This window comes from Littorina saxatilis, linkage group LG5 (genome assembly GCF_037325665.1).
Source record: "Littorina saxatilis isolate snail1 linkage group LG5, US_GU_Lsax_2.0, whole genome shotgun sequence".
Taxonomy (NCBI): Eukaryota; Metazoa; Mollusca; class Gastropoda; order Littorinimorpha; family Littorinidae; genus Littorina; species Littorina saxatilis.
This window is the reverse complement of record NC_090249.1, coordinates 872,523-899,552: the sequence shown is the minus strand read 5'-3', so window position 1 is coordinate 899,552 and position 27,030 is coordinate 872,523. Positions and strand designations below refer to the sequence as shown.

At 42.2% G+C, this 27,030-nt stretch overlaps 2 protein-coding genes across 6 annotated transcripts in view; one reads left to right on the top strand and one right to left on the bottom strand.

Annotated features, from left to right (window-relative positions):
* Positions 1 to 23,039, top strand: part of LOC138966020 (tyrosine-protein kinase yes-like) — a 45,259-nt gene extending 22,220 nt beyond the window's left edge. The window contains exons 4-12 of one of the 5 annotated variants that reach the window (XR_011455571.1): positions 3,548 to 3,652; positions 4,167 to 4,258; positions 4,429 to 4,587; positions 6,625 to 6,771; positions 7,608 to 7,867; positions 9,114 to 9,270; positions 13,413 to 13,544; positions 14,150 to 19,798; positions 19,925 to 23,039. Coding sequence is in view for 1 of the 5 variants with exons in the window: in XM_070338110.1 (XP_070194211.1) it covers positions 3,548 to 3,652; positions 4,167 to 4,258; positions 4,429 to 4,587; positions 6,625 to 6,771; positions 7,608 to 7,867; positions 9,114 to 9,270; positions 13,413 to 13,544; positions 14,150 to 14,364 (1,267 nt within the window). In the remaining 4 variants the exon portion in view is untranslated. Of the gene's footprint in view, positions 1 to 3,547; positions 3,653 to 4,166; positions 4,259 to 4,428; positions 4,588 to 6,624; positions 6,772 to 7,607; positions 7,868 to 9,113; positions 9,271 to 13,412; positions 13,545 to 14,149 lie in introns of all 5 variants that reach the window. The other 4 variants (XR_011455570.1, XR_011455569.1, XR_011455572.1 and 1 more) reach the window with 4 other exon arrangements.
* The window catches only part of LOC138966022 (uncharacterized), a 229,867-nt gene that overhangs the window by 128,089 nt on the left and 74,748 nt on the right, over positions 1 to 27,030 (bottom strand). The gene's annotated exons all lie outside the window — the stretch shown is intronic.

Genomic DNA, 27,030 nt, shown 5'->3' with positions numbered 1-27,030 from the left:
GGGTTTCACAGTGGCAGGGGTTTCACAGTGGCAGGGGTTTCACACTGGCAGGGGTTTAACAGTGGCAGGGGTTTCACAGTGGCAGGGGTTTCACAGTGGCAGGGGTTTCACAGTGGCAGGGGTTTCACAGTGGCAGGGGTTTCACAGTGGCAGGGGTTTCACAGTGGCAGGGGTTTAACAGTGGCAGGGGTTTAACAGTGGCAGGGGTTTCACAGTGGCAGGGGTTTCACAGTGGCAGGGGTTTCACAGTGGCAGGGGTTTCACAGTGGCAGGGGTTTCACAGTGGCAGGGGTTTCACAGTGGCAGGAAAATCTATTCAGTATAAAAAGAAGAAGAGATGCTAAGAGTGAAAATAAAGAAGCAAGGCGGGAAAAATGAGGGATCAAATCTCAACCAAAACAATTTCACAGTACGCCTTCTTAAACTTAAAACTGATTAAGTTGTGGATTTTTTTCCTCCCACAGGAGTGGTTGACTCAATTTTTATAATTTCCTTCCCTGTGTTGATTGAATGGGGTGCACAGGTGTGAATGACTGCTTGTCGAGTGATAGTAACCTGAACCATGTTTTGTGCAGTTTAACACCCTTGGGAGGGGTGTGTGTGTGTGTGTGTGTGTGAGAGAGAGAGTCTTTATATGTCTGTTACTCTGTATGTCTGCGAGTTTGTCAATATTTGTATTTTTTCTCATTTTGTATCTGGGTAGAGTTCAGATTTCTAGAAGAAGAGAAAAAAGAAAGTGTAAATAAGGAGGTGGTGTTGGGTTAGGGAAGGGGGGGGGGGGAGGGGGAGGGGGGGGGGGGGCTTTGGAGCATTACACATATCATTAGAGAAAGGGTATATGTGAGGAACACAGTTATATATTTATTTCTGAGTGATGTAAAATATGCACACATGATGAGACACTTTAATAGCTCATATGCCCAGTGACAGGGGTTCTTTGTATTAAAGCCTCTGTGTGTGTGTGTGTGTGTGTACGTGTGTACGCCCTTCCCATGCCTTTCTCCACTGTCCTCTTTATTGTCATCATGATGTCTTTTTCCTCTTCCCCCCTACACACACACATAGACACACACAACCCACACCATGCGCAGACACACACCACTTGTTTCAACCTTTCCGTCCTTTCTCTGTCCTTATGCATCTCTCTCTACGTCTTTATGTTAACAAAAAACAACCAATGGTACACATACACAGACACTCTCAAATATATGTATATTCTCTCTCTCTCGCTCTCTGTCATTGTCTATCTCTGTCTCTCTCTCTCTCTCTCTGTCATTGTCTATCTCTGTCTCTCTCTCTCTCTCTGTCATTGTCTATCTCTGTCTCTCTCTCTCTCTCTCTGTCTCTGTCATTGTCTATCTCTCTCTCTCTCTCTCTGTCATTGTCTATCTCTGTCTCTCTCTCTCTCGCTCTCTGTCATTGTCTATCTCTGTCTCTCTCTCTCTCTCGCTCTCTGTCATTGTCTATCTCTGTCATTGTCTATCTCTGTCTCTCTCTCTCTGTCATTGTCTATCTCTGTCTCTCTCTCTCTGTCATTGTCTATCTCTGTCTCTCTCTCTCTCTCTCTGTCATTGTCTATCTCTGTCTCTCTCTCTCTCGCTCTCTGTCATTGTCTATCTCTGTCTCTCTCTCTCTCGCTCTCTGTCATTGTCTATCTCTGTCTCTGTCTCTGTCTCTCTCTCTCGCTCTCTGTCATTGTCTATCTCTGTCTCTCTCTCTCTCTCGCTCTCTGTCATTGTCTATCTCTGTCTCTCTCTCTCTCTCTCGCTCTCTGTCATTGTCTATCTCTGTCTCTCTCTCTCTGTCATTGTCTATCTCTGTCTCTCTCTCTCGCTCTCTGTCATTGTCTATCTCTGTCTCTCTCTCTCGCTCTCTGTCATTGTCTATCTCTGTCTCTCTCTCTCTCTCTGTCATTGTCTATCTCTGTCTCTCTCTCTCGCTCTCTGTCATTGTCTATCTCTGTCTCTCTCTCTCTCTGTCATTGTCTATCTCTGTCTCTCTCTCTCTCGCTCTCTGTCATTGTCTATCTCTGTCTCTGTCTCTGTCTCTCTCTCTCTCGCTCTCTGTCATTGTCTATCTCTGTCTCTCTCTCTCTCTCGCTCTCTGTCATTGTCTATCTCTGTCTCTCTCTCTCTCTCGCTCTCTGTCATTGTCTATCTCTGTCTCTCTCTCTCGCTCTCTGTCATTGTCTATCTCTGTCTCTCTCTCTCTGTCATTGTCTATCTCTGTCTCTCTCTCTCTCTCTCGCTCTCTGTCGTTGTCTATCTCTGTCTCTCTCTCTCGCTCTCTGTCATTGTCTATCTCTGTCTCTCTCTCTCGCTCTCTGTCATTGTCTATCTCTGTCTCTCTCTCTCTCTCTCTCTCTCTCTCTCTCTCTCTCTCTCTCTGTCATTGTCTATCTCTGTCTCTCTCTCTCTCTCGCTCTCTGTCATTGTCTATCTCTGTCTCTCTCTCGCTCTCTCTCTCTCTCTCGCTCTCTGTCATTGTCTATCTCTGTCTCTCTCTCTCTGTCTCTCTCTCTCTCGCTCTCTGTCATTGTCTATCTCTGTCTCTCTCTCTCGCTCTCTGTCATTGTCTATCTCTGTCTCTCTCTCTCTCTCTCTCTCTCTCTCTCTCGCTCTCTGTCATTGTCTATCTCTGTCTCTCTCTCTCTCTCGCTCTCTGTCATTGTCTATCTCTGTCTCTCTCTCTCTGTCTCTCTCTCTCTCGCTCTCTGTCATTGTCTATCTCTGTCTCTCTCTCTCTCTCGCTCTCTGTCATTGTCTATCTCTGTCTCTCTCTCTCGCTCTCTGTCATTGTCTATCTCTGTCTCTCTCTCTCGCTCTCTGTCATTGTCTATCTCTGTCTCTCTCTCTCTCTCGCTCTCTGTCATTGTCTATCTCTGTCTCTCTCTCTCTCTCTCTCTCTCTCTCTCTGTCATTGTCTATCTCTGTCTCTCTCTCTCTCTCGCTCTCTGTCATTGTCTATCTCTGTCTCTCTCTCTCTCTCTCTCTCTCTCTCTCTCTCTCTCTCTCTCTCTCTCTCTCTCTCTCTCTCTCTCTCTCGCTCTCTGTCATTGTCTATCTCTGTCTCATTCTTCCTCCTTTTGTAATAAAGTTCAGTTTCACTTCCCCCCCCCTCTCCCCCCCCCCCTCTCTCTCTCTCCCCGCTCTCTCTCCCCCCTCTCTTTCTCTCTCTCTCTCTCTAGAAGTAAGGACCGGTTGTAAGAAAAGGCGTCGCCTTAAACCTCTATCCTTGAAAATTAAAGTTCCATCATCATCATCTCTCTCTCTCTCTCTCTCTCTCTCTCTCTCTCTCTCTCTCTCTCTTGCTTGTGCATGTGTATGAAATATACATATGTACATGTGTCACACACATTTGCTCTTCAGTCTTGAACACACACAAAAAATATATATAGAGATAGGGAAATAAAAACTATGTCTCAACTTTCTTTTCTGTTTGTGTGCGTTATGTATAGCTGTTTTGATGTTCATCTCTTTTGTTTCTGTTTTAGTTTCAATGTTGTCCCTTGTTACTACAATTATTCATGTTGTGTGTGTGTTTTTAGCCAGAGCTGTGACTGGTGGGTTGCCACACACACGAAGTCAGGGCTGAAAGGCTACATACCCAGCAACTATGTCTGCACTGATGACAACAGTCCACAAGCGCAAGAGTGAGTTCACTTTTTCAACCATTTTGTTCTCTGAATGTGTGTGTGGTGGGTGCCTGTGTGTGTTTGTGTGTGTGTGTGTGTGTGTGTGTGTGTGTGTGTGTGTGTGTGTGCGCGCATGCGTGTGTGTGTCTTTTTATTTGTCCTCATGCAATTATCACTTTCATTGATGTCTGAAGGGTTTGCTGAGCTTTCCAGAAAAAAGCCACCTTGGGATCTCGTTCAGTGTAGCCTAATAATTCAATTCAGTGATTCAAGTGGGGAGTTTTTTGACCATTTTTGTTGTTGCTGTGATAATTATTGCTGAAGAAGTTGTTATTGTGTGTGTGTGTGTGCGTGCGTGCGCACGCGTGCGTGCGTGCGCGTGCGTGCGTGTGTGTGTGTGTGTTTGAAATGTGAACTGTTTTATTTGAATATTCCTTGAAGTGTTTATTATTTACGCTGACAGTTGTTATTATGTAGTCTTTGCCAAGTACATGTATAAGTAACTGGTTTCATGTCCTCACTCTGCTTTCAGCTGGTGGTTTGACTTTGACCGGAAAGAGGCAGACAAGATGTTGTTGCTACCCGGGAACACGACAGGAACGTTCATTGTCAGAGACTCACAAGGTATGCTACTGGTCCCAGAGAAAAAGGGAATTTGTTTAAGTAGCTATGGCAAGTATGTGTCGTAAAGTTGTTTGTAATTGCTTTGAGGGGGAAGATTAACTTAGTAACTCGTCTTACTTTGTTCCCTTCTTTGTGATGTATATTTGCCAATGTTTTTAATTTTCTTTCAGATAAATCATCGTACGTACTGTCAGTGCGAGACGCAGACAAGGCGTCTGGTGACCCATGTGTCAAGCACTACAGAGTGAGAAAGCTGGACAATGGGGGTTATTACATCAGTCCCAAGCGGACGTTCCTCTCCATCTTTGAAGTCATTGATCACTACTCAGGTATGCGTAAGTGGTGTTTTGCATTTGAATTGTTGTTGTTGTTGTTGTTGGTGGGGGAGATGAACATCAAAACAGCTATACATAACGCACACAGACAGAAAAGAAAGTTGGTGGTGTGTGTGTGTGTGTGTGTGTGTGTGTGTGTGTGTGTGTGTGTGTGTGTGTGTGTGTGTGTGTGTGTGTGTGTGTGTGTGTGTGTTTTTCATGCCAGGTTCCTTTTACCTAGTCTTTGCTTGTAGGATTTATCTATTTGAAAAATAATTTTTGTTTGTTTGTTTGAATACAATGCAGAAAATGTGTGGTTATTTCTCTGTGTATGATGTACTCAAGAACAACATGCTGTCTTGTTTCTGTCTGTCTGTCTGTATGTCTGTCTGTCTGTCTGTCTGTCTGTATGTCTGTCTGTATGTCTGTCTGTCTGTCTGTCTGTCTGTCTGTATGTATGTCTGTATGTCTGTCTGTCTGTATGTCTGTCTGTCTGTCTGTCTGTCTGTCTGTATGTCTGATTGTGTATGTGTGCCTGTATATATACAACTAGAGGAATACCCGGCTTCGCCGGGGTGTATCGCGAGACAGAGACAGACAGCGTGGCGGTTCATCACAATCACCTCTGCAGGCGAAGTCCTGTCAAACGGGATTGAGAATTTTAGAGCTTATTTCTTAGCCCTATATTATCTGCTGTGGCTTCTCACATGCCAGAACATACAGACAGACAAAAGCCGCTAGACCCCATCACAAACAGAACTCTATAATACATAGGTTTTTGCCTACACACACACACAAACACACACACACACAGAGAAGCCGTATATATATATGCATATCTGTATCTATAAATATATAGAGATAGGTGAGAGTGTATTTTTCGCGTGGCTATAAATTGATTCGACCTTTTCACTTTGACAGTAAGAACAACTTACGGGTGCAAGGGAAGCGTTCTGGACAGCGCAGTGACATTCTAAAAATAGTCACTCTCAGAAACGGGAATTTGGGGTGAACGGCCGGCGCGACAGAGACAGACAGCGTGGCGGTTCACCACAATCACCTTTGAAAGGCGAAGTCCTGTCAAACGGGATTGAGAATTTTAGAGCTTATTTCTTAGCCCTATATTATCTGCTGTGGCTTCTCACATGCCAGAACATACAGACAGACAAAAGCCGCTAGACCCCATCACAAACAGAACTCTATAATACATAGGTTTTTGCCTACACACACACACAAACACACACACACACACAGAAGCCGTATATATATATGCATATCTGTATCTATAAATATATAGAGATAGGTGAGAGTGTATTTTTCGCGTGGCTATAAATTGATTCGACCTTTTCACTTTGACAGTAAGAACAACTTATGGGTGCAAGGGAAGCGTTCTGGACAGCGCAGTGGACAGCGCAGTGACATTCTAAAAATAGTAATAGTAACTTAGAACTGAACGGGAAAGCCACACGAAGGAAGGGAGATAAACGCCAAACACTGGAGAAGATAAGGAAGAGTTACTTATAATGGTGAAATGAACGCAAAAACGAAAATGAGTTCAGCGCTGCGCGCTGAGAGCACGTGTTGAAATATTTCATCGATGATATTGTGTCCGGGGTGTAGCTGAATACGGTGTCCAAATTTGAAAAAGATCCACCGAGAACTTTGGCGTTGTGATGTGGTGTAGCGGCTATGGTGTGTCGGTATGGGGGCCCGGGTAAGCTGAGGTGGAACCAAAATAGCTGAGGTGGAACCAAAATCGGTTCCGCGCTGCGCGCTGAGAGCACTTATTGAAATATCTCATCGATGAGGTTGTGTCCGGGGTCTCTCTGAATAAGCCCACCAAATTTGAAGCAGATCCATCGAGAACCTTGGCCGCGCATCGCGCACAGACACACAGACAGATACACAGACACACAGACACACAGACACACAGACACTAGTCGTATATATATATAGATGCCTTTGTGGCAAGAATGTCAAAGATATTTTGAAATACAAGTTCATGACAGTATCATCTTGTTATTGAACGTGTTGACTAATTTTATATTTCAGTTAACGCTGATGGGTTGTGTACTCGTCTGATCACGCCCTGTCCTCGCATAAGACCTGTCGTGCAGTTCAGAGAACTGGAGGTCCCCAGAGAAGCAGTCAAGCTTGCGAACAAATTGGGTGCTGGCTGCTTTGGTGAAGTATGGAAAGGTAAGTCTCATTGGAAGATTCTTTGAATTGATGGAAGTAGAAATGTTTGCCAAGTTATATTACAGTGGTACCTGCCATGAAAGGACGCCCTTGGGACCAGCCAAAAGAGCCCCTACATTGCAGCTGGCCTGTCATTACATGTACATTTTCTTGAAGATAATTGAGAGGGGGACAACAGAATGTGTCCTTTTATTGGAGGTGTCCTCTCATCTGAGGGGTTTCACATAACAGGTACCCATGTAAAATGTATGAGATCAGAAATAATGATTGTCATTTTTGAAACTGGTAGGAAGGACCTGCTGCACTGGCCAAGTGCCTCAACCTCTTTGTGTTTATACATATCATTAAGTACATGTTTTAAATGAAAGATCCTGGTCGGAGGTTTGTTTTGTCAAGGAAACATGAAAATGCCTGCTGCATGCACCACCCCTGAACTTTGAGTATGGCTGCACACCTTAATGGTTTCCAGGGTAACAAGGGCCATACATGTAAAAAAAACCAATGTGCTGTAAGCGTGCACAACAAACAGGATGAAATCAGGAGAATAGAGAGACTTGTTGCAAGCTACGTACAGCTTTTGAGGTGTGGAAGCCAGTCTGTTTGGTGTGGAAGCCAGTCTGTTTGGACACATTCTAGGAGAACGGTGAAAGACTAATAACTCTCCCGCTTATAAGCGATGTTGACTGAATGATAAAGGTTTTAACTGACGTTTCTCTCATCTTCAAACCATTTTGACAGAATAATAAAGGTGTAAAACCAGTGTTTCTCGTTCCTCAAGACCGTACGTACAGACAAATTAAGATGTTTAACCGACAGTTCTAATTTCTCCTCTCCAGGCAAGCTACGCAATGTGATAGACGTGGCCGTCAAGACGCTAAAGAACGGCACCATGTCACCCGACGCCTTCCTGGAGGAGGCCCGCATTATGCACCAGCTACGACACCGGAAACTGGTGCAGCTGTTCGCCGTGTGCTCCCAACAAGAGCCCATCTGGATCGTGACGGAGCTCATGGTCAACGGAGCCCTGCTGGACTACATGAGAAAAGATGAGGGCAAGATGGTCAAGTTTCCCGTCATTGTGGACATGGCTGCACAGGTGTGTGGAGAGAGGGAGTGTTGTGTGGAGAGAGGGAGTGTTGTGTGGAGAGAGGGAGTGTTGTGTGGAGAGAGGGAGTGTTGTGTGGAGAGAGGGAGTGTTGTGTGGAGAGAGGGAGTGTTGTGTGGAGAGAGGGAGTGTTGTGTGGAGAGAGGGAGTGTTGTGTGGAGAGAGGGAGTGTTGTGTGGAGAGAGGGAGTGTTGTGTGGAGAGAGGGAGTGTTGTGTGGAGAGAGGGAGTGTTGTGTGGAGAGAGGGAGTGTTGTGTGGAGAGAGGGAGTGTTGTGTGGAGAGAGGGAGTGTTGTGTGGAGAGAGGGAGTGTTGTGTGGAGAGAGGGAGTGGTGTGTGGAGAGAGGGAGTGGTGTGTGGAGAGAGGGAGTGGTGTGTGGAGAGAGGGAGTGTTGTGTGGAGAGAGGGAGTGTTGTGTGGAGAGAGGGAGTGGTGTGTGGAGAGAGGGAGTGGTGTGTGGAGAGAGGGAGTGGTGTGTGGAGAGAGGGAGTGTTGTGTGGAGAGAGGGAGTGTTGGTGGAGAGAGGGGGGTGGGGTGTTTATTTTGAGTGTTAGTCATCTTTCAGGGTTCTTGTAAAGATTTGAAGAAAATATTAGATGATTTTGGGGCCATGTGGGTGTGGGAAAATAAATGATGGATAAACCCCATGTATCCCATGTGCCCCATGTACGACCCAAGTCTGGTTACCTCTCAGCAAATTGCAAGGTGACAATGGGATCAAGTTTGGGTCAATAAGTGAAAAACTAATTTGTGTTTGTGTGTGTGTGTGTGTGTGTGTGTGTGTGTGTGTGTGTATGTGTGTGTGTGTGTGTGTGTGTGTGTGTGTGTGCTATATCTTTGAAACTGCTTAAACTTCAAGGGTTTGATGACGTCCAGACATTAGTCTGGTTAACGGGTCACAATGGGACCGAGTTTGGGTCGATCATTTTATTTGAACACTTATGGAGCTGGAGTAGCAGATGATTTGTTTCACTTATAACAAGGGTGATTCATATCACTTATAACAAGGGCGAGTCATATCACTTATAACAAGGGCGAGTCATATCACTTATAACAAGGGTGAGTCATATGAGCATAATTGCTCGTCTTGTTTTAACGGTTATCACACACAAAAATGAAAAAGGAAAATTGTATAAAATAATCCCACAGTTTAGAAAAAAGTAAGCGATTCATTGGTTGTGTCTGTTTTATTCTGTTTTTTTCAAATTGTCTAATTCTACACATGCATTTCACTGTAGATTGCAGAGGCAATGGAATACTTGGAACAAGAAAACTTTGTGCATCGTGATCTAAGAGCAGCCAACATTCTGGTCGGGGAACATCACGATGTGAAAGTGGCCGACTTTGGCCTGGCCAGGATTCTACAAGAGGAGAATATCTATGAGGCCACAGAGAGTGAGTGTTACCTCAAAGTGTAGGTTGGGGGTGGGGGTGGGGGGGGGGACGTTGTATGTGTGTGTGTGTGTGTGTGTGTATGCATTCTGATGAGGGAACACCATGATGTGAAAGTGGCTGACCTTTGTATGGCAAGGATTCTACAGGAGAATACCTATGCCGCCACAGAGAGTGAGTTTTACCTCAAAGTGTGTGTGTGTAGGTTGGGGGGGGGGGGGGAGTGGATGCTTGTATGTGTGTGTCCATTCTGATCAGGGAATATGATGTAAAAGTGGCTGATTTCTCTCTTGCCAGGATTCTACAGGAGGAGAATATTAATTGGGGCAATAGGGTTGGTCTATTTTTGTTATTCAGGCCTATAAATCAAGTCTAGTTAAATATGTCCAAACTCTGTTGACTGAAATCAAGAACACTTTCCATCAAAAATTGTTGATTTAAGAAATGTTAAATGTTGAGTGTTTTGAAAGGGAGGATATCTTGCATATAACAAATGTTAAAAAAGGTGTACAGGGCAGTGCTTTTACATTCAAGCTATAGTGAATTAAAGATGTGTATCAATAGACAGAAAATTGAACAGGAAAAGGGGAGTTAATTTGAGAAAGCTAGAGGCAATTATGTTTACTCTGACAACTCAGGGAGAGCAGGTAGTAAAAAGATTTGATCCGTTACAAAGACTGTTAACGAGGAAAAAATAGCTAAGAGCGGAAAAGACAATGCATGACATAGAGGAAAACAACGTTAAATCCACACGTCTCTAGTGACATGAAAGTGAAGCACAATTCAAAAGCTCTGGTCTTCAAGTTTCTGAGTTTAGGTGTGCGCATTATGGTACAGTCAAACCCCTTTTTAAAAACCTAAAACAATGTGACAAGATCAGGTCTTACAAAGGGGGGGAGGTTTAAAATAGAGATGATTTTACAGAGGTTATACACAGGACATGTGACAAGATCAGGTCTTACAAAGGGGGGGGGGGGGGGGGGAGGATTGAAATAGAGATCATTTTACAGAGGTTTTACACAGGACATGTGACAAGATCAGGTCTTACAAAGGGGGGGAGGTTTAAAATAGAGATGATTTTACAGAGGTTATACACAGGACATGTGACAAGATCAGGTCTTGGGGAGGTTTGAAATAGAGATCATTTTACAGAGGTTATACACAGGACATGTGACAAGATCAGGTCTTACAAAGGGGGGGGGGGGGGGGGGGGAGGATTGAAATAGAGATGATTTTACAGAGGTTATACACAGGACATGTGACAAGATCAGGTCTTACAAAGGGGGGGGGGGGGGGGGGAGGATTGAAATAGAGATGATTTTACAGAGGTTATACACAGGACATGTGACAAGATCAGGTCTTACAAAGGGGGGGGGGGGGGGGGGAGGATTGAAATAGAGATCATTTTACAGAGGTTATACACAGGACATGTGACAAGATCAGGTCTTACAAAGGGGGGGGGGGGGGGGGGGAGGATTGAAATAGAGATCATTTTACAGAGGTTATACACAGGACATGTGACAAGATCAGGTCTTACAAAGGGGGGGAGGATTGAAATAGAGATCATTTTACAGAGGTTATACACAGGACATGTGAACAAGCCACGTCTTAAAAGAGAAAATGTTAAATCAGACGTCTCACAAGCGGGGTCCACTGTTTCTTAATGCCTATGGGATTTTGTGTGTGTTCACGCTTCTAGTGTTCAGATGAGCAGTCTGAGGGAAATTGTGTGGTTAAAGGTTACGTACGTCATCTCAAACGTTTCTGTAGAGTAGTGGATAATGTTACCTCTTGACAGGGTCACTTGTCTATTTCTTGTGTCAGATTTACTGAAGAATACATAAGATAGGAAGTTTAGTCAAGCTGTTTTATTGATGAAGGTTAAGTTTGTGTAGCGTCTTGAGTCAAGTCAGTTTCATGTCATCAAAATTGGAGAGGGGTAAAGTGTTGGTGTGAACAATAATTATACTTTGTCTTTTCTTAGAGAGAGACTCACACAGATCAGATATTTGACAACAGATATTTTGTTAATACTGTAAACAAGTACAATGAATGAATGGTGTTTGGTGTCGCTAGTACACAGACGGTTAGTTGTGTGTGTGTGTGTGTGTGTGTGTGTGTGTGTGTGTGTGTGTGTGTGTGTGTGTGTGTGTGTGTGTGTGTGTGTGTGTGTGTGTGTGTGTGTGTGTGTGTGTGTGTGTGTGTGTGTGTGTGTGTGTGTGTGTGTGTGTGTGTGTGTGTGTGTGTGTGTGTGTGTGTGTGTGTTTGCGTCCATGCATGCATCATGATGTGTGATTATTAGGTGGGGGAGCTTGAGGTAAGCTAGAGAGAGAGAGAGTGGTGTGTATGGTTCTCTGCCTGTATGAACTGACTTGTTTGTGACTTCAAGGACACAATTATGTTTAAACTGCTTCAGTTCTGAGTTTGTCTTGAAGATGTAAGTTCCTGCAGTGAAGCTATGCGTTGTGCAATGTGACACATTCAGCATTAATCAAACGGTGCTCGACTGCAGACCAGGAAGTGAAAAGTGTCACATGTTCTTGTAGTTGTACATAGTGCTTACCTCACAGGTGTACATAGTGCTTACCTCACAGGTGTACACAGTGCAGCTCTTCTTCCTTGTACAGTCTACCTTGCTAGATATCTTCTTTCTTTTTATATTTAGTCAAGTTTTGACTAAATATTTTAACATCGAGGGGGAATCGAAACAAGGATCGTGGTGTATGTGCGTGCGTGCGTGTGTGCGTGCGTGTGTGTGTGTGTGTGTGTAGAGCGATTCAGACTAAACTACTGGACCGATCTTTATGAAATTTGACATGAGAGTTCCTGGGTATGAAATCCCCGAACGTTTTTTTCATTTTTTTGATAAATGTCTTTGATGACGTCATATCCGGCTTTTCGTGAAAGTTGAGGCGGCACTGTCACGCCCTCATTTTTCAACCAAATTGGTTGAAAGTTTGGTCAAGTACTCTTCGACGACGCCCGGGGTTCGGTATTGCATTTCAGCTTGGTGGCTTAAAAATTAATTAATGACTTTGGTCATTAAAAATCTGAAAATTGTAAAAAAAAATAAAAATTTATAAAACGATCCAAATTTACGTTTATCTTATTCTCCATCATTTGCTGATTCCAAAAACATATAAATATGTTATATTCGGATTAAAAACAAGCTCTGAAAATTAAATATATAAAAATTATTATCAAAATTAAATTGTCCAAATCAATTTAAAAACACTTTCATCTTATTCCTTGTCGGTTCCTGATTCCAAAAACATATAGATATGATATGTTTGGATTAAAAACACGCTCAGAAAGTTAAAACAAAGAGAGGTACAGAAAAGCGTGCTATCCTTCTTAGCGCAACTACTACCCCGCTCTTCTTGTCAATTTCACTGCCTTTGCCATGAGCGGTGGCCTGACGATGCTACGAGTAAAATGGCATTGCGTTCAGTTTCATTCTGTGAGTTCGACAGCTACTTGACTAAATATTGTATTTTCGCCTTACGCGACTTGTTTACTCTTTAGATTTTTTTTTATACAATGTTGGACTTGACAAAGAGAGCATGCTATGTGTTCATACTTGTACATGTGAATTTACAGATGCACATGTAGAAATTGTAAGATTTCTGATGCTTTATTAGAAAACAAGCTTTTTTGTTTATCTAAAGGGAACATATTGTCATCAGTTTCATTTCATCATTCAAGCCCTGGGCGTTGAGGTTTATCAAGATGAAACAGAACATGACATGATACCTGAGGATTAACAAAAAATTAAAATTAAAAAACAGCAAAGAAAGTTCACTCACAAATGTTGGCATGTCCCATACCATGTAACAAACAAGGTGAAGGTGTGTGTGTGCCTAGGATTTGGCAAGAAAAGCAAGCATATCTCTGACGGTGTTGACGTAGGAGAAAACATGGTGGATGCACAGGTCGTAATCCTGATGGCTGTTCACCGATAATTCTTTTGATGGCAAGCAGTTGAATTTTATTTTTGACTAACTAGCACAAAATCGTTTGAGGTTCTGTTTCTACACACCCAGCATATGGTTAGCTCCTTAGCTTTGCTTGTCTGAGAGAAACAGACAGCCGGTTTCGTTTTGTGTATCATTACATGTTTCAACCATGTGTTGTTGTGATTGCAGACACCAAGTTTCCTATCAAATGGACGGCCCCAGAAGCAGCCCTTGAGCGCAAGTTCAGCATTAAGTCAGATGTCTGGTCATTCGGTGTCCTTCTCTATGAGCTGGTCACCTTTGGGCGTGTGCCTTATCCAGGTAAGAAATAGAGAATTTTGATTTACGTATAGTTGTGGGGTGTTTTTTTGGTCTGTCATGTCTCATGCCTACAGCCGCATTTAATTTGGTGCTCTAGATGATACATTTTATCTGATTTTGTCATGTGCTGTATGCACAGATTTTGTTTGGGAGGTCTCTCTATCTTTTGTTGTTTAACAGGTTTAACACTGTAAATGACCAAACAGAAGACAAGTGGTCAGCAGGTGTAGGAGAAAGTGAGTGAGTGAGTGTGTGTCATTCTGTGGGTCTGGTGTGTGTGTGTGTGTGTGTGTGTGTGTGTGTGTGTGTGTGTGTGTGTGTGTGTGTGTGTGTGTGTGTGTGTGTGTGTGTGTGTGATAGGTTAAAACTTCAGGTTGTTCAATTTGAAATAGATTTTCTGTGAACTTCTTGGCATACAGACATTTCTTGATTAATAGGCGAACTCTGGAATGAATGGATGAGCGCGAGCATGAACTCCATGCTAGTGTTCTTAGCTGGTTTGAACTAAAGCTGTTTAAGGTACTTTGTCTGCCTGATGTTTTGTGCACCTGTGTGTCATAATCTGTGTCATCTCTTCTCATCACCAACGTTCCTTAACATTTCAGGCATGTCAGGATCAGAAGTCTTGAACAAGGTCGACAAAGGGTATCGCATGCCGAAGCCCAGCGGAGGGGTGGGGTGCTCGGATGCTTTTTACGAGGTAATGGATAACTGCTGGAAGAAGAAGGCGGAGCAGCGGCCAACCTTTGCCTACCTTCACAGTTTCTTCGACGACTACTTTGTGAACATCGAGCCCAACTACCAGGGCCCTGATGACTGAGGAACTACTTTGTGAACATCGAGCCCAACTACCAGGGCCCTGATGACAGAGGAACATGCAGTCACTTTGTGAACATCGAGCCCAACTACCAGGGCCCTGATGACTGAGGAACATGCACTCACTTTATTTTGTAGGCTGTGCGTGCGTGTGTGTGTTCATCACTGATGCAATCAAAAACTGCTGAGCGCTGTTTGTTTTTTAGGTGTTACAAAGGGTTTCTTGCTTCTTTTTGTTTTCTCTTTTTTTTTTTAAAAAGCCGAGAACATGCCATGTTAAGACACCTTGTGACTATGCTTCCAGGAGCTGAAATTTTAGCACTGAGATGTTTGAAGCATCCTTTTGTTATTTTTTTGGTCAAATCATGGCTCAAAAATGTTGTGCTTCCGGGGGCTGGAATGTCAGCACCTAGCTAGATACTAGCTTTTGAAGCACTCCTTTAAAAAATGACAACACCGTTTTATTTATTTATTTACTTTTAAAATAAATGATTATGGCTCAAAAAGTTTGTTGATATTTCTTGTTCAAAAGCATAAACCCTTCTTCCTTGTACCAAAGCTTTTTGAGAAAATTGTGGGGCCTTGAAATTGAGAGCTTTAGATTTTACATAAAGCTGCCTTTCTTTCCAGGTTTTAGCAGCAATCGTAAAATCAGAACATATTTTTAGAGTGAAATGTTTTTTGGTGCCTGTATGTTGACTGAAATATTGACTCGTTTTAAAATGAATACATTTTGCGTTCATGCTTTCATTTTGTGAAAATGCGTCGACTTGAGCGAAGATTGCACAGTGGAAGATAACATGGAAACTTCTTTGAAGTACTTTGTTTTGCTGATATAATTCCAAGCACATGATTATGTCTGAACTAGGTGTTAGATGGTCCTTGTTATTGTCATGTTTAGGCTGTGATGTGAAAGACTGAAAGACGTTTTCCGCTTTGACTTTGAGACACCATGTGTAGCAATCCCTTAGCCATGTGTAGCAATCCCTTAGCCATGTGTAGCAATCCCTTAGCCATGTGTAGCAATCCCTTAGCCATGTGTAGCAATCCCTTAGCCATGTGTAGCAATCCCTTAGCCATGTGTAGCAATCCCTTAGCCATGTGTAGCAATCCCTTAGCCATGTGTAGCAATCCCTTAGCCATGTGTAGCAATCCCTTAGCCATGTGTAGCAATCCCTTAGCCATGTGTAGCAATCCCTTAGCCATGTGTAGCAATCCCTTAGCCATGTGTAGCAATCCCTTAGCCATGTGTAGCAATCCCTTAGCCATGTGTAGCAATCCCTTAGCCATGTGTAGCAATCCCTTAGCCATGTGTAGCAATCCCTTAGCCATGTGTAGCAATCCCTTAGCCATGTGTAGCAATCCCTTAGCCATGTGTAGCAATCCCTTAGCCATGTGTAGCAATCCCTTAGCCTGCCAAATCATTCAGAAAAGATGAGTGTAGGGGTGGGTTGGCAAAAATGTTTTAAGGATTCACATTTTGTGTCCAAAGGTGTAAAACATCAACTGATTCAGCTTTCTGCCCAAGACTAAACTGAATACTGAACATTTCCTTTCAAACTATGAACTGTATGTTTTTTGTTTGTGTGTGTGTGTGGTATGTAAAAAGAAGCACACTGGAAAAAAGACTGGTTCTCTTTTCCTCTCCTCTTGCCATGCTGTACTGATCAGGTTTTTTGATAGCATGTCCTACAAAGTGCTGTATGCCTTGGATAGCATGTCCTACAAAGTGCTGTATGCCTTGGATAGCATGTCCTACAAAGTGCTGTATGCCTTGGATAGCATGTCCTACAAAGTGCTGTATGCCTTGGATAGCATGTCCTACAAAGTGCTGTATGCCTTGGTCAATGTCTTTCTCTTTCATGGTTTTCCATTATTAGTGTCAGAGCATCTTATTGGCATTGCATTCACTTTCTTCTGGTATTTTTCTTCTTTCCTTTTTATATTTAGTCAAGTTTTGACTAAATATTTTAACATCGAGGGGGAATCGAAACGAGGGTCGTGGTGTATGTGTGTGCGTGTGTGCGTGCGTGTAGAGCGATTCAGACCAAACTACTGGACCGATCTTTATGAAATTTGACATGAGAGTTCCTGGGTATGATATCCCCATAGGTTTTTTTCATTTTTTTGAGTCACTTGAGAAAAAGTGACTCTATGTAATCGGTCAGTGTTAGTCTGTCCGACGGCCGGCCGTCCGGCCGGCCGTCCGTAGACACCACCTTAACGTTGGACTTTTCTCGGAAACTATCAAAGCGATCGGGCTCATATTTTGTTTAGTCGTGACCTCCAATGACCTCTACACTTTAACGATGGTTTCGTTGACCTTTGACCTTTTTCAAGGTCACAGGTCAGCGTCAAAGGAAAAATTAGACATTTTATATCTTTGACAAAGTTCATCGGATGTGATTGAAACTTTGTAGGATTATTCTTTACATCAAAGTATTTACATCTGTAGCCTTTTACGAACGTTATCAGAAAAACAAGGGAGATAACTAGCCTTTTCTGTTCGGCAACACACAACTTAACGTTGGGCTTTTCTCGGAAACTATAAAAGTGACCGGGCTCAAATTTTATGTGAACGTGACTCATTGTGTTGTGAATAGCAATTTCTTCCTGTCCATCTGATGCCTCATATAATATTCAGAACTGCGAAAGTGACTCGATCGAGCGTTTGCTCTTCTTGTTGATAAATGTCTTTGATGACGTCATATCCGGCTTTTCGTGAAAGTTGAGGCGGCACTGTCACGCCCTCATTTTTCAACCAAATTGGTTGAAATTTTGGTCAAGTAATCTTCGACGAAGCCCGGACTTCGGTATTGCATTTCAGCTTGGTGGCTTAAAAATTAATTAATGACTTTGGTCATTAAAAATCTGAAAATTGTAAAAAAAAATAAAGATTTATAAAACGATCCAAATTTACGTTTATCTTATTCTCCATCATTTGCTGATTCCAAAAACATATAAATATGTTATATTCGGATTAAAAACAAGCTCTGAAAATTAAATATATAAAAATTATTATCAAAATTAAATTGTCGAAATCAATTTAAAAACACTTTCATCTTATTCCTTGTCGGTTCCTGATTCCAAAAACATATAGATATGATATGTTTGGATTAAAAACACGCTCAGAAAGTTAAAACAAAGAGAGGTACAGAAAAGCGTGCTATCCTTCTTAGCGCAACTACTACCCCGCTCTTCTTGTCAATTTCACTGCCTTTGCCATGAGCGGTGGACTGACGATGCTACGAGTATACGGTCTTGCTGAAAAATGGCATTGTGTTCAGTTTCATTCTGTGAGTTCGACAGCTACTTGACTAAATATTGTATTTTCGCCTTACGCGACTTGTTTTGTTTTGTTTTGCCTGAGTCCTTGGATCAAATCTGTCTTCAAGTAAAAAACAATGCCGAAGATGTCCTGTGCCGCACTCAAGTCCGCCCAACTATGGGGGGGGGGGGGGGGGGGGGGGGGGGGGTGGGGTGTGAGGTGAGTGGACAGGCAGTGATGGGGAGATAATTGATAACCATCCCTATTTATTTTTTTTCCTGGGCAAAGATTACGTTCCTAAAAGGTATCCCTCATTTGACATTGTATGTGATAAGTGTGCGTTCATCTCCGTACTCTTCTGAGAAATTATTTGGTCTGTATTTCCTAGCCCATTCCCTATGGTTGAATTGAAATGATAATATCGTACATCAAGACATAATTATTTTAGTTTGATTTTTGTCAGAATCAATGATTTCATTGTTTGTTCGTTAGTCATTTTGCAGTTTCGCTTTGGCAGGTTTGTAAGATGTAATCCTGCATTTTACACTGTAAATTGTGTGTGTATGCACCACATTATGTTCAGTTCAGCATTGAGAAAATGTCTGTCTGTGTCACAGAGAGATGATTGCCGTGCCTGCATTTGCTCTGTTCAGTCAACATTTTAATTGCTATAAAACATGCCTGCTAGAGTATGGTCATCACATATCATGGTTTAACTTGTCATTTTTTACAAATGAAATGGGGGTGGTGAGGAATGACAGGGAAGGGGAGGGGGGAAGGAGGGAGGGAGGGGAGGGCAATGTTCTGAAATTATGCATTTGTTCATATGTGTACATAATATGATTTTTATGAATCAGGTTTTATCAGAATTTTCATTGTCATTTGTCAATGAACAGCTGATTTAAAAAAATTTGATTGGACCTTTTTTTTTTTTTTTTAAAGTAATACATTGTATTTATCTTTAAATTTAACATCCCAAAAACAATAACTGGTCAATCCCTGATAAAAGAAGTTTTTTAAACATCATCTCTCGAATGGATGTCTTTTTCAGATGTTCTTTTCCTCAGAAAAGTGGGATTAAAGATATTTGTTAAAGTTTCTTTGCTCAAATTGAATATTAAGGGAACGATTAATCTGACAGCTAAGAAATATTAAGGGAACGATTAATCTGACAGCTAAGAAATATTAAGGGAACGATTAATCTGACAGCTAAGAAATAGTCTAGAAGTCTATTTAGTGTGCACATGTAAATCAATGTTCTTCCCTACTTTGATCTTTCTCAATTTGCTTTTGTGAGAAAAGCCCGAAATGAATGGCATTTGAATTACATTTGAGGTGAGTGAACCTGACCAAAGTTTTGATTCGATTTGTTGATTTATTTAAAAGTTGCACCAATGGTGTTGAGGCTGGTTGTGAGTGATTTAGATACAATTGCATAATCATTTTTGAAGCTGCTTTCTGTATAATGATTACTGATTTGTTTAAAAAGACGGCTTGAATCTAACGAATACAAGAAGAAAACAGATGGAACAATAAGGAACAATGACTTAGTTTCTTTCAGTAATCAGTAGAGACTGACCTGAGCTTCTCATTTGAATGGAAAAGCCTGTACATACTAACCTCTCCCCTTCCATTTTCATTTCAATCCCTCGTTCACTGTAGCTGCATTGTTCTGCCATAGACTCTAGACTCTAAAGGTTTTGCACTAGACTCTAGACTGTGAAGGTTTTGCACTAGACTCTAGACTGTGAAGGTTTTGCACTAGACTCTAGACTGTGAAGGTTTTGCACTAGACTCTAGACTGTGAAGGTTTTGCTCTAGACTCTAGACTGTGAAGGTTTTGCTCTAGACTCTAGACTGTGAAGGTTTTGCACTAGACTCTAGACTGTGAAGGTTTTGCACTAGACTCGACTGTGAAGGTTTTGCACTAGACTCTAGACTGTGAAGGTTTTGCACTAGACTCTAGACTGTGAAGGTTTTGCACTAGACTCTAGACTGTGAAGGTTTTGCACTAGACTCTAGACTGTGAAGGTTTTGCACTAGACTCTAGACTGTGAAGGTTTTGCACTAGACTCTAGACTGTGAAGGTTTTGCACTAGACTCTAGACTGTGAAGGTGTTGCACTAGACACTAGACTCTAGAGGTTTGCACTAGACTCGAGACTGTGAAGGTGTTGCACTAGACTCTAGAGGTGTTGCACTAGACTCTAGACTGTGAAGATGTTGCACTAGACTCTAGACTCTAGAGGTTTTGCACTAGACTCTAGACTGTGAAGGTGTTGCACTAGACTCTAGAGGTGTTGCACTAGACTCTAGACTGTGAAGGTGTTGCACTAGACTCTAGACTGTGAAGGTGTTGCACTAGACTCTAGAGGTGTTGCACTATTGCTATGTGGAGAAAACGGAGACTTTCTTTTTGTATGTGCTCATTGTTTCACAAGAGAAATTCAACAAGAAACAATGAAGAGTGTTTGGAAGAATTTTGTAAAAAGTCCTTCTCGTTTGAAGTTATTCATAATGAAACCATTCCTAGTGTAAAGGTTGTGAGATTCTTACTTTTTGTGTGTGTTTTACATAGTCCATTTTTGTAAAGATTTTAGTCAAGCAGTATGTAAGAAATGTTAAGTCCTTTGTACTGGAAACTTGCATTCTCCCAGTAAGGTCATATATTGTACTACGTTGCAAGCCCCTGGAGCAATTTTTTGATTAGTGCTTTTGTGAACAAGAAACAATTGACAAGTGGCTCTATCCCATCTCCCCCCTTTCCCCGTCGCGATATAACCTTCGTGGTTGAAAACGACGTTAAACACCAAATAAATAAAGAAAGAAAGTGTGTGTTTTATAAATTTACTGTGTACATTTGCCTGACGTAGATTTTCAGGCTGTATTTAGAAAAAGTTAACACCAGGAGACTGTTTATGTGTTTGTCCTATGTCTCATCCGGTTGCATCATTTTACAGCTAGTTAAAGAAGAAAAAAACAAGAAAAAAAGTATATTCTCCTAGCACATACAACAGATTTCTCTAGAACGCCTTTTACGTTAATGTTGTCTGTCCTTGTTTTTATTTTTGTTATTTTTCCCATCAGCCATGAGTTAAAGCCTCTTTTTCCAACATTTACTCTCTTCGTTTGAAAATGTGTTCCTCCGTGAGATTTGGGGGTTGCTACATCATTCAAGTATATAATCGGCCTCAACAACTGCACAAAGAAAATAGTCCTATTTTTTCTTGAGGTTGCAATACATCACATTTTGAATGGAAGTGCGACATGTCATGATGCATTGCATACAACATGTCATAAAGCAAAGTTGTGTGGTGTAGCAACCCTCTTATAGGATTGATAAACATGTCATAAAGCAAAGTTGTGTGGTGTAGCAACCCTCTTATAGGATTGATAAACATGCTTACTCCCCCTGCCGAGTTGCTCTTGTATAAAACATGTCATCGTCATGAAGATGGACAAATAATATGCAGTGTACATTGCTGTTGTAAAGGGATTTAACATTTTGATTATTGTCCAGCAATTTACCTCGGCAAATGAAATTGCGCCTGTATATGCATGAAAAGCTGCACAACTAACAATCACAGTAACATATCAGACCTGGGCTGCAGTAGTATTATGGAGTTATTTTTTGTGACGTCTGTTCAGACTCGAGAGTTGCGAGAGGAAATTATTATGCAAGATTCCCAATTAACATGAGCTGGTCTCATCGTTTGGTTTGCACAGCATGGTGTGTGTATATGGTGATAATAATAGTGTGTGGATTTGACGCGTCAGACAGCTTGTAGAAAATACGGCTAGATATGCATTGCACATAGCCGCTTTATATTTATTTTCACGTCATCTATTGCTTTTTGTCCATTCTTACCTAGCTTGTTGGACCCTAAGCATTTTATTTAGCAGTGATTTTGTTCTGCCTTTGAGAGGAAATTTATAGTTTAGAGCGAGAAAGTAGGGTTGGCTAAGTTGAATATAAAACTGGTTGGCCATTCTTACTTGTGTTTTGAATCCTGTGCATTGGTTTTAGCACTGATTGTTTACAGCATTTGAGAAGACTTTTATACCATGCAAATACAAAGCCTGGTTAGGTGGGTTGAGAAGACTTTTATACCATGCAAATACAAAGCCTGGTTAGGTGGGTTGAGAAGACTTTTATACCATGCAAATACAAAGCCTGGTTAGGTGGGTTGAGAAGAGAACTTGTTTGTAGAAGACAATGCTAGGTTTGGGCAATGGTTGTGGACATTTCGCGTAGAACTGTCCTCACTGTTTACATTGCTTGTATCGGTGGAAAGCATAAGGCTTTTCTTTCATTTTCTTATGTTAGACAAGACTTTTATTTTATTTTAAACATTGTCTTAGAAATATGGTCATAAGATAATCCATACATTGAACAGAAGATAGCATAACAACATAACTGACATCAAGTTTTGATGTCAAAGTAGCGCATTTCAGGTTGTTTCCCTTTGTTTTTAAGTGAGTGTACATGTACTACTTAATACAGAAGGGAATCGGGTTATTGAATTTGTTTTCTCTTGACAGTAGCTGTTGGAAGTACACCGGTAAAAACCATCCCTGACATTAATACAAAACCTGGTGTTAGTCAGGTGCAAAGCAATTGTTCAGATAATACAGTGTGATAACTTTGTGGCATAATAAGTAAAATTTAAAAAAAGAAGAAAAATGCAGAGAATTTCAGGAGATGATGACATGGTTTGTGTATGGTACCCTGCCTTTTCCTGCAATGGGAACTAATCTACCTCTGGGGTTCTTAACAGATGTTACTGCAAATTAAATTGGTTTAGAATTCACACCACCCTTGAGAATGCAAGTACAAGAGTATTGCAGCGCATGAATGCAAAGCCACTGACAAATCTCTACATACACAGGGACATGTAAGCAGAGGTACAGTAATGTGCCGTTTGTCTTTTGCAAGATTGACACAAAAGTAGAAAAACATGTTTATTGTTAGCGTGTTGATTTCTCTTAGGAAGTCAAGCAGTTCAGTGTTACATTCCAGTTACAATAGGAACCACATGTAACTCTGTCCGATTATAGTTTATCCCATATCAGTTGTTAAGAACCTTGTTACTGGAGTTTAAATCAACATTCCAGCAAATCTGTTTTCAAGCTTTAATGTTCTTGATTAGTGGCCTTGAATGTTCAGATTTTTTATTCAAACATTTTAGTGGACTAACTGTGAGAGTGAGGTTTTTAATGCCTTTTAGCATCTTTTTATATTGGAGAAGATTTATTTTGTATGTGTGCTTCTACATCATGGTGTCCTTGATTTTGTTTTCCGATTTTATGATTATACTGTACAGCTGTTGTGTCTTTGTCACAGTCATTCCATAATCATGTGTACATTGCCACAAGAGAATAAATTCCATACAATAAAGTTTTCATTCATGACTGAATTTCTTTCGGTTTGTCCCTGTGTGTGTGTGTGTGTGTGTGTGTGTGTGTGTGTGTGTGTTCATGTGTGTGTGTGTGTGTTTGGATGTGTGTAAATCTGATGTCTCGGTCACCATGACCAGAAGTGTCTGTGCACGTGGTCAGGTCTCAACTGACTTCAAGTTCTTTTCTTCTTATGTAAACCATCTAGTCAGTCACCACTGATCTATCTGTTGAGCCTCTCTTTGATATGGGATTTCATCTTCTGCATTCATGGGTTGAAATCCCCCACGTACGCTTGTGTTTCGCATGAGTGTTTATGTGTATGACCATTGTTAATCTGCCACTTAGGCAGCCAACACCGATTTACGGGGATGCATGGCTGGTATTTTTCGTGTTTCTATAACCCACCAAAATCTGACATGGACTACAGGATCCATTTTGTGTGGACTTATTTTTGTGCTTGCCTGTACACACAAAGAGGAATAAGGCGCCATAGCTAGTTTGCACATAAGGTGACGGCCGGGAGATGAGGAAATCTCCACCCTTAACCTGGGAGATGAGGAAATCTCCACCCTTAACCCACCTGATGCAGCCGGGATTCCAACACATTCTTCCGCATGAGAGGCCGGCGTCTTATCCACAAGGCCATTGCGCCCGTCTTTACACGGGATAGCAGGATCTTTTCCACAAGGCCGTTGCGCCCGTCTTTACACGGGATAGCAGGATCTTTTCCACAAGGCCGTTGCGCCCGTCTTTACACGGGATAGCAGGATCTTTTCACTTTGACACATACCCAACATCTACACCTTATGTGTGTTTATGCCCAGTCAATTTTGTAATTGCCACTTATGTCAATCTGCCAAATTGGTTGTATTGAATTAACAACAAACAAAAACATTTCGTTTTGTACAAGAAGCAAGCGGGCTGTTAAGTGAGAAGCAAGCGGGCTGTTAAGTGAGAAGCAAGCGGGCTGTTAAGTGAGAAGCAAGCGGGCTGTTAAGTGAGAAGCAAGCGGGCTGTTAAGGGTTTGAATTTGTTCAAGTGGAAGAACGCTTCATGTCAAAGTTTAGACAGATCTCTTATGGTGTACACACTTGTTTCTACACCAAGGAATGCACGTTTAAACGAAATTTAGGCCTAACTGCTATTATTCTGGAGAAGATTGCTTCATCTGATTTGACAAGGGCGTGTGTATTTCGTAATCTTTCTGTCAATTGTCAGAAGCAAAATCTCAGACAGGCTTACAGAAAAAGGTGAGTTCCCAAGTACCGATGTCAAGATGTAAGGAAATACTTCGAGACAGCGCATTTTGAGAGATATAAATGTGTGTCTTCGAAAACCGACACAATGTTTTTACAACGACTGTCTGACAAGAAACAACCGTTTTCAGCTTTGAAATTGAAACCCGTAGTTCCAAATACTAATATATGGCCCTTTCTACGATGCTGCTTTCATTTGGAGGGCACTCTGTTTCTTGTTCTTTTTCATCTTCAAAATGATGCAATGCTGGTTGTCATTTACGGTCAGATATACTAGGCAATTTAACCTACACAAGAAGGTTTATCGACGTTGAAGATATACCACCAACAGGGATTAAGGACGAAATTCGGGGGGTAAATTGTGAACCTCAAATGGCAGTAAATTGCGGTTCTGCACGACGTGTATTGCTTAGATCGGTTGACCCTATTTTTTAGCTATAACCGGGCCGTGTACACAAATGCTGACGACTTTTTAGTTTGAACACGGGATACTGTTGTCCAAATCCTTGGCTCAGTAACGGGCAGGACCGCGTCACGCCCTACTGACCACACACGTTTATGTGTCGCGCTCAGCTGAAGGGTAACTAGCTGTACACGAAAAAAATACATTTCCGAATGAGTGTACTGTGGAACCCCCCTTTGAAGACCCCCATTTCAAGTTGAGACTGACCTCCCCCCTGTTAACACCTCCCCCCTGTTAACACCTCCCCCCCTGTTAACACCTCCCCCTGTTAACACCTCCCCCCTGTTAACACTCCCCCCCCCCCCCCCCCTGTTAAGACCTTACTTGTCTGATTTTCTGTTCATAACCTTGCCTCCATTTTAAGACTCACCCCTTTGTAAGACCTAACTTTCTAAGATTTTCGGAGGTCTTAACTGAGGGTTTGTACTGTACGTAGTGACGAATAATGGTCGTGTCGGACACACCGAGCACTCCGAGGCGGCAACAACCGACTTCAGTGGGGCACGAAGCCAAATAAACTAGCGTCGCATCGTGTTATGACTGACGTCTGTCAAATGTACCTCTCTATCACTGGTGGTCAGACTCAGGCAAAGGAAGTTCTTGGTACTCCACTCAGTGTCATTTGTGCTTGAAGCGGTATTGACGTCGTTGTCGATCTTCGACTGCCGTGACTGAGACTGATCAAGTTAAACTCAGATAACTTCCTTGGCATAACTTGAGTGTCATGAGTTACGACAATACTTCAGCACACACACACACCCGGCACGCACGCACACACGCACGCACGCACAACCGGGCACACACACACACACACATGCACGCACGCACACACCCCGGCACACACACCCACACATAGCCTACTGTACGCACGCACGCGCGCGCAACTTCCACACACACACGCACGCACGCCGGCACACATCAATCAATCAATCAATATGCACGCACACCGTCACACACACACACACTCACACACACAAACACATCTCATTTGGCAGGGAAAGCAATGTCAGTGTTTATGTGTATGTCACCATGCGGGAGGACGCTCTTATCCCATGTAAATGGCGGACAGTTCTGTTCTGTCAGTCACTCTATGCTTGAAATGTGTATTTAGTTAGCCTACATCAACTCCTGATTAAATCCTTCAAACCGTCAGTCACTCTATGCTTGAAATGTGTATTTAGTTAGCCTACATCAACTCCTGATTAAATCCTTCAAACCGTCAGTCACTCTATGCTTGAAATGTGTATTTAGTTAGCCTACATCAACTCCTGATTAAATCCTTCAAACCGTCAGTCACTCTATGCTTGAAATCTGTATTTATTCGGGGCGGGGATATAGCTCAGTTGGTAGCGCGCTGGATTTGTATTCAGTTGGCCGCTGTCAGCGCGAGTTCGATCCCAGGTTCGGCGGAAATTTATTTCACAGAGTCAACTTTGTGTGCAGACTCTCTTCGGTGTCCGAACCACCCCCCGTGTATACTACATTGGGTGTGCACGTTAAAGATCCCACGATTGACAAAAGGGTCTTTCCTGGCAAAATTGCTTAGGCACAGTTAATAATTGTCTACCATACCCGTGTGACTTGGAATAAGGCCGTGAAAGGTAAATATGCGCCGACATGGCTGCAATCTACTGGCCGTATAAAATTTCATCTCACACGGCATCACTGCAGAGCGCCTAGAACTGTACCCACGGAATATGCGCGATATAAGACTCATTGATTGATTGATTGATTGATTTAGTTAGCCTACATCAACAGTCTTTCAACGACTGAAACTGTGTTGACGGGTTCAGATTGAGAGATAAAGGGAAAAGACGCTGTTTGTTCCCCCCAAGTGAACATAGAGATATACAGACATGAAAAGTGACCATTCATTGTTAGAGGAGCAACATTTACATCACAGTACAGTGGAACCCCCCTTTAAGACCTTCACAAATCTGAGAAAATCAAGTCTTTTAACGGAGGGAGTCTTTTAACGGAGGGAGTCTTAGAATGGGGGTAACTGTACAGAGGTTATGAACAGAAAGGCCGAGAAAACAGGGTCTGAAAAGGGAGGTAGTCTTAAATTGAGGGGTCTTAACAGGGGTCTTAACAGGGGTCTTAACAGGGGGGTCTTAACAGGGGTCTTAACAGGGGGGTTCCTATGTATGATTGAGTCAAGGCTGGGCGCATAAAAGCACATTTGAAGAAATTTAACCATTGTTGCTTTAGGGCGTGTTGTTGTTCTAAACGTGACTGAAGAACAATTGAAAAGGGTCACGTTTGATGGCCACACGCACACAGG